We start from the raw sequence: 7,436 nt of genomic DNA on the forward strand, positions 1-7,436 counted from the left end.
GCTTGCGGGTGTTGATTACTAAGGTCACTCAAACTGTTATTAAGTTTAAATGAGAAATCTGGAATATTATTTGGAGGCCTGTAGCAAACACCTAGAATGATAGTATGGGGGAAAGCATGAATAATTAGCCATAATACTTCAAGATCAGAAGTGATGTTTTTGGCTACGGAGCACGATAACTGCTGGTGCACAGCAATCAATACACGGCCCCCCCCCCTCATGCCTTTGCGAACCTTTCGGTATATATGAAATTCCGGTAGGTCGGCTAGTATTTCTGTATCTGTTATATCTTCTGTTAGCCACGTTTCGGTTATCACCATTATATTACTGTTGGATGATAAAACAAGGTTGGAAAAAGCGTCACGTTTGGGAAGGAAACTGCGTGCGTTGGCAAAGATTACAGACAATGATATGTTACATTTGGGCTTGAGAGTGTAGCAGAAATTTTTACGACGGAGAAATTGCTATATTATTTCTTTGACAGACTGCGTTTGCTCGTCGTAGACGTAGCGCTTATGGCCCATATGCAGTGTTTTGAATCGCAAGGAAAAAGGTAATGATTTGCTTTTCGCGAAAGTGATGAGGTGCCTGCGAGCGTTTTGTACGGAACGAGCGAAATCCTCGCCAACGCTGAAGCAGGTTCCTTTGAACTTGCGGCCGTTAGAAAGAATCAATTCTTTTGTTTTATGGAAGGTGAATTTTACTATGACAGGACCGTGGCGGTTAGTACCTGTGCGATGACCGAGACGATGTGCGCGCTCAATTTCCTTCAACTCGATACTAATATTCAGATGATCGTGGCAGTGCTTGATGATAAGTTGCTCGGTCTGGGCAAACGCCTCTGAGCCAGTTGATTCAGGGAGGCCATAAAAAATAAGATTATTGCGTCGTGACTGGTTCTCGGCGTCATCAATACGCGTTTCAAGCCTGTGTACCACGGTGGCCACTTGAGCGGTAGACGTCTTGACGGTTTCAAAGTCAGAGCGCAGGGAGACAATATTTTCATAATGCCACTCTAGATCAGTCATGCGTTTGCCCATATCAGCAATAGCTTTGTCCGTCGACAATAAATGAACTTTCAGGTCTTGAACCTGACTGATCCATTGCGACTGTTTAGCAGACAACTTCTTCAATTCAACTAGTAAAGCGTTGGAGTCCGGCCCCGGGTTGCTTTCGATATCGCCCGACATCATCAACAAAGCACGAATTACATGAGAGCACTCAAGAGCGACAAGAAGGCAGCAGAGCGGGCTCGGCAGCTGAAGCAGGAAATAATTGCTAGATTTCTTACAAAAAACACTGTAAGCTTTACCAACCTGTATGACAAGAGTGAATGGTTTAGCGATCTGCGTCTGTGCACAGCCGCCGAGCCCACAACGCGCCACCGGTAGTGCCTGCTCTCTTGTAGTTGACCGTAAGGTTGATGTCGATGACGACAGGTTCGTCCACGCTGCATCGAGCACCACCGTCTTCAGTAGCGGTGTTATCGAAAACGCAGATCCGCCGCTCCCGACGAAATCCAGGGGCTTGAAGGGCGGTGCAGTTGAAAAAGCAGGGGCGCACATCAGGGAGGGGTGACAGGCAATCCTGTCAGTTTCACCTGACGAAGCACGATATTGCAGCGGGGCTGCCAGGGAAGCCGTCACTAGGGCTGGAAGCAACAGGCGCACGAATGCGCGCTGAAACACCTGCATGACAAGAGTGAATGGTTTAGCGATCTGCGTCAGTGCACAGCCGCCGAGCCCACACCGCGCCACCGGTAGTGCCTGCTCTTTTGTAGTTGACCGTAAGGTTGATGTCGATGACGACAGTTTCGTCCACGCTGCATCGAGCACCACCGTCTTCAGTAGCGGTGTCATCGAAAACGCAGATCCGCCGCTCCCGACGAAATCCAGGGGCTTGAAGGGCGGTGCAGTTGAAAATGCAGGGGCGCACATCAGGGAGGGGTGACAGGCAAACCTGTCAGTTTCACCTGACGAAGCACGATATTGCAGCGGGGCTGCCAGGGAAGCCGTCACTAGGGCGGGAAGCAACAGGCGCACGAATGCGCGCTGAAACACCTGCATGACAAGAGTGAATGGATTAGCGATCTGCGTCTGTGCACAGCCGCCGAGCCCACCTTCAGCAGAGTGTCTGAAATGCAGAATTGTGGATTGCCACTCTTTTGATCGTATGTTTGAATCCTCGCCAATGAGAGCTTTATTTGCAATATTCTAGCAAGAAATTCGGTAATTCCAGTGACGACACCAGTAAACATAGAGCAACCAGGGGAGTTAGCCCATAGCAGCAATTGCTGTGAAATAGAAGACTGGCATAAGCACAATTGAGATGGGCATACTACATGCCTTTGTTCTGGTAGTGGTCCACTACTTTGGTGCTACAGTTAATGATCTCCACTGTGACTGGACATAATAAGAGTTCTTTAATTATAGAATCGCGCACCCGCCGCCTCTCAGGTCGCCTAAGTAGACATACTATGCTGGCTGATAGCGGCCCCCTAACCACTTTCAGTATGCTTCACCGCGTAACTAAGCTGTACTGCGGCGAACAAGCCGTACATTTGTATTGAGTGAATAAGCAAATGGTTTTTACAACAGTACAGAAATAAACGCGCACCATGCATCATTCTACCGCACGAAAGAGCGTCGCAACATACGGTAGCTGATTCACACAGGCCGTGTAGCCCACTTATCAGTCGTAAAGGGTATTATGGGTAATTAAAATTTCCAGACGCACATATGTGTTTATGTTTACGTTCGCACTCCTTGCGTAATAAGACTCCCAGAAGTTCCGCAATAGAAAGTAACTTACAATACAAAAACGCAAAGAACACTATATGTCTAATTTTCAACTCGGCCGTCATGCAAATGACGTATAGCGCGGGAAAACGTGGACATGCTGTGTGTTAGCGTCGAAAATTTCATACTAGGCAAGGAGCTAACACACCACAATCCCGCGACAGCCGCTAATGAGACCAAGACGGGAGCACATGTCTGTGAACGCGCATACCATAAGCCACTCTGCTCCTCCGCCACCCCCGCTGCACGGCTGCACTACTCGTTTCAAGCACAGCACACCAAACACACATTCAGCGCTGAACAGTGGGCGGTCGACGCAGTTGCATTTACATGACTTGCATCGAGCAGCACATCCCTCGATGTCGTTAAGCAAAGTCGGACACAGCGACGCCACATCGCGGTTCGCAGAACTTCGCTGCCGAGGCGCTAGGCCACTTCGATATTTCAGTTGTCACCACCGCCGGGTTCTCAAGAAAGCACGCGTCACACAACGCAGATTCTGTAGTGCCAGAGTTCACCGAGGCCAAAGCCGCACTGCCGCACCGCCACTACTCACGGCTTTCCGCCAAGTAACACAGAACCTACAACGAACACACAAGCAACGCATACACGATCACACGAGCAATGTTGAACAACGCGCGGTCCATAGAACGATATGGAACGATCACGCCGAGGACGAACACGCCACGGCCTCGCTCGGCGCAAGCATCGCGCCTTCTCAAAAATCCCTAAACGATGATGTCCCTAGGCACCTAGGATCAGGTCACGTGAGGGATTTTTGTACGACAAATAGACGCACGCCCCACCGAGTAGCAGACGATGGGTGGATGGATGTTATGAGCGTCCCCTTTGGAACGGGGCGGTGGGTTGCGCCACCAAGCTCTTGCTACTATGCTGCCTAATATCCTACCTAGGTTAACCAATGAAAGAAAAAAAAAACCTATGAACTACCACGTCCAAGTTTTCTGGTCCCCTATTGCGAACTGTGCTTTTGTGCGTCTCCGTCTTTTGTCGTTTCCCTACTTTTCTTCCACCAATCCTCCAATCGCCTCTTACTAATATCTATTGTGGACCTGTTTGCTTTACCACTACTCCCGCTGAATCCAAGGGCTTCAAGGAGGCCAGTGGTGTCTAAATCGACCGCTGGATAGACGTCTTCACATTCTAATAAAATATGCTCCGTCGTTTCCCTAGCTTTACCGCAGCAAGCACATGGTTCTCCTTGCTTCTTATATCTCGCTTTATAGGTGCGTGTTCTAAGGCATCCCGATCTCGCTTCGAAAAGTAAAGAGCTTCCCTTTGAGTTATCATAAATGGTTTCTTTCCTGATTTCGTTTTTTCTTCTTAAGTAGTTACTCATGGCAGGTTTCGGCAGACGAATAGGTTATGAAAGCGCCACCTACGGCCGTCGGTAGAACGAAAGTGGGCGCAAGCACGGCCGGTCTCTAGGGGAGCGCGCGCTTTCCTTCTTACGGCCTTCGCCTTCGCCGCGGAAGCAATGGGAGTTTTTCTGCAAGAGTTACGCCTTTCGCCGCCGCCAGGGGCGCGACGACCCTACTGCTAGGGACCGCTCTCTGCCCGCCTGCTTCTGCGACGGCGGGCGGTGATCGCCTGGTTTCGTGCTGTTTTTCAGCTGCTTCATGTTCAACGAATAACCGAAACGAAAGAAAAAAGCAAATGGTTTATCTACATGTCAGCCAATAAGTTCACACGTGAACGGAGTTTTCATAGAAAAATTCGAACCATAGAAACATCAAAGGTCCAATCACTCTCCTTCCTGAAAGGTATGACAGGGAAATGACAGATGTTGCCGTCTGAAATGCCGAAGGTCGTATTTCGGTCAATTTCTTGCATGTCTCATAGTCCATGCTGAAGTTAAGTGCTGGTAGAGAATTTAGTTAATGCGAAGGTTAATGGAATGGCTTATGGTGGTTTAACGTCCCAAAGCGACTCGATAGGGCTATGAGGGACGCCAATGTGAAGGGCTCTGGAAATTTCGACCACCTGGCGTTCTTCAACGTGTGCACAGACACTGCACAGTACACGGGCTTCTAGAATTTCACCTTTATAGAAATGGCTCAGTAGCTTAGCACTCCAACCACTGAGCCATCGCGGCGGATTCATATGTTTCAATGCCGCCATATTCATTGCTTTCTTTTTCACGCCACATTGTCAGGCATAGGGGGTATCGTCTCCTGACTCGGCTACCTGACGACGCCATTGTCACCGCTGCGTGTCGAATTATGTCTTGAATTCCGACTCATCCGCCTTTACGTTGGTTTTCTAAGAATCCTCCCAAGGTCCGAATTCGCCGATCTTAACAATGTGCAGAAAAGCCTGCCAGCTTGACTTCCCTCTTATGTGCGAAGCGCAAACGTCACTGTTCGTCTGCGCTTGCTTTTTTTTTCGAGCCTCGCATATTTCTCCCTTGGATGGGGAGTGCTCTCATCGCATTGTGTGACGGCAGGCAGCGTGGCCTTTAGTGTTGTGAGCGCTGGTGCACGTTTCTACCCGTTTCGTCCACGGATTAAGTTATTTGGTGTGCGACGGTGTTTATTGCCCGCCGTTGATCATCCAACGCGGCGATGGTGTACTGCTACGTACCGCTTTGCAAGTCGCAGTTGGGTAAGACTCAGGGCGTTTCTTTTCATCAATTCCCGAGTGATTTAGAACTGTTTGCAAAGTGGCTCAAAAACATCTCCAGAGAAAATTTCGTCTTCAACGACAAGTCGGCATCGCGTGTGGTTTGCAGTCCGCATTTCCTCGCGAGTGACAACGTTTCAGGGTGCCGCATCAGAAAACTTTTGCCTGGTGCTGTGCCAGAGCTGCCAGATGACTATTCTGCTAAGAATCCTAGCATCTCTACTCAGACTATGGATCTATTGAAGTTATGGAGACTATTGAAGTTATGGATCTGAGCGCACCGCATTGGACACCTTGAATTTAGCTGTGAATAAATTTGTTTTCGTTTCTCTGAATCCGTCCAGCGTCATGAATTCATGCCAAATACGCTTTCGTGCAAAACAAAAACGACAGTGCTTGAGATTTCAGGAGCTATATTTTATACGCTTCGGAATTCTTAGGAATCTGTCATATAAACGCTTCAGGTCGCTTATAATTCAACACACTGGTTAAAACCCGTCAGTAGGCAAACTGAAGAGGCTGATAGATTTGTTTCTCTCCAAATTTAACGGGTAGAAAGTGTTGACGTGAGTGTACCAAAGCCTCATGCGACCATGCAGTCATACTGAAGAAGAGCACGCGATGGCGCGCGGTAGTTATTCTGTTGTTTATAACTCTTAGCTGTCATCTCGAAGAGGCTGATTGCGCGGTCTTTGCATAATGCATAGGGGTGAAATATCAGGACCTGACGGTTGCCACTCACGCGGGACGGACTTGGAGCGGGCGCGCGTTCTCCTTCCGCGTGAACGGCGGTCGCAGCGGCGGAGCAGTGGGGCAGTGGCGACCCCACCGCGGTGCGGTGGGAGGCGGAAACAGAACCCATTGCGAAGGCCGTAAGAAGAGAAGCGCGCGCACCCCTCGAGACCGGCCATGGCGAAGCTTCTATTTATTTTATTTTATTTACAATACCCCTAAAGGCCCTCGAAGGAGGGCATTACATAGGGGGGGGGAGGGCTACAAGAAAAGCAAGTGTACATTCAGGTACAGCATACATAAAAAGAAAAACATTTACAAGACATGTGTTTTTTGATAGAAGCCGGATATCTGTGCAGGTCAGGAGTTCCAGTAGGTCGTGCTCTAGGCAGAAGCGTCTCCCCGCAGGCTGGCTTTAACCGGTTTGGAGGCAAACCGGATGTGACGTGGGCCAGTGGCGTACTCCCTGCCCCCAGATAGGTACTTGTATGCCTAGGGAAAGACGCTGCTAGGTGCTGCTGCTAAATCCCTGTGGTTTCTGCCGGCTCACGGAGGTTCATTCGCGTGGTCTTGTTACGCCTCGCTGGATCGTGTTCAGTCATGCCGTCCATGCGCGGTGTCATTTCCGGCGAGTCAGGTTACATTCTTAAATAGGTCGCGCCTGCGCCTGAGTCCATTAAAGCCTGCACATTCAGTTTTGCTGGCTACAATGCAGTGCGGCTGGCGTGAGCTGTCTGTACCTGTGGCACCGTGGGCCACCGCACCGACGTATGTCCACAGCCCGACGTACAGGTGTGCCGCTCGTGCGAGGTGCGGGAGCCTGCCGATGGACGCACGTGCACCCCCAAATGCGCCATTTGTGGGAGTGATCATCCAACGGGTGACCGCCAATGTCCCAAAAGACTAAAGCCAGTCAGGCAGATATCAAGACCACGGCCAAAGAAACCAACAAAGACCCAGCTATGGTGGTTCACCATCGAAGACGAGGACTCCGAGCTGGAGTTTCTTCCGGCCATGGATCGTCGCAGCCGCTCCAGAACCCGCTCGCCGTCGCGGAGCCGATCTTGTTCCGGGCCGCCGGGCCAGAGGAGACGGTCGGCATCCCGACCCAAGGTGCCTCAGCAGCAAGATCAGACAAAAAAGGAGGAGGCCCCAAGAAGCAAGTCACCAGGGATTCTACTGGCATGCAGCACCCCACAAAATAATCAGGTGAGCTGGGCGCAAGTCGCATCTCCCACTGCCAATGCTAAGAATACACCTACA

General features: G+C 50.2%; 1 protein-coding gene across 1 annotated transcript; it reads right to left on the minus strand.

Moving 5' to 3' along the window:
- Positions 1–464: 464 nt before the first annotated feature.
- LOC142575047 (uncharacterized) lies at positions 465–7,030 on the minus strand. The gene is made up of 2 exons (XM_075684014.1): positions 6,964–7,030; positions 465–1,450 (listed from the first exon to the last, which is right to left on the minus strand). Exons 1-2 carry the CDS (start codon positions 7,028–7,030, stop codon positions 465–467), a joined length of 1,053 nt encoding a protein of 350 aa, XP_075540129.1.
- Between the last annotated feature and the right edge of the window lie 406 nt (positions 7,031–7,436).

Source organism: Dermacentor variabilis, chromosome 3 (genome assembly GCF_050947875.1).
Source record: "Dermacentor variabilis isolate Ectoservices chromosome 3, ASM5094787v1, whole genome shotgun sequence".
Taxonomy (NCBI): Eukaryota; Metazoa; Arthropoda; class Arachnida; order Ixodida; family Ixodidae; genus Dermacentor; species Dermacentor variabilis.

What these genes read in the sequence shown, in the direction of transcription:
- LOC142575047 (XM_075684014.1), bottom strand. Translation starts at nt 7,030, where the DNA reads ATGGCGCATTTGGGGGTGCACGTGCGTCCATCGGCAGGCTCCCGCACC. An exon ending in CTCGCACGAGCGGCACACCT is followed by an intron (nt 1,451 to 6,963) that starts GTACGTCGGGCT and finishes TGCTCGATGCAG; the next exon opens with CGTGGACGAACCTGTCGTCA.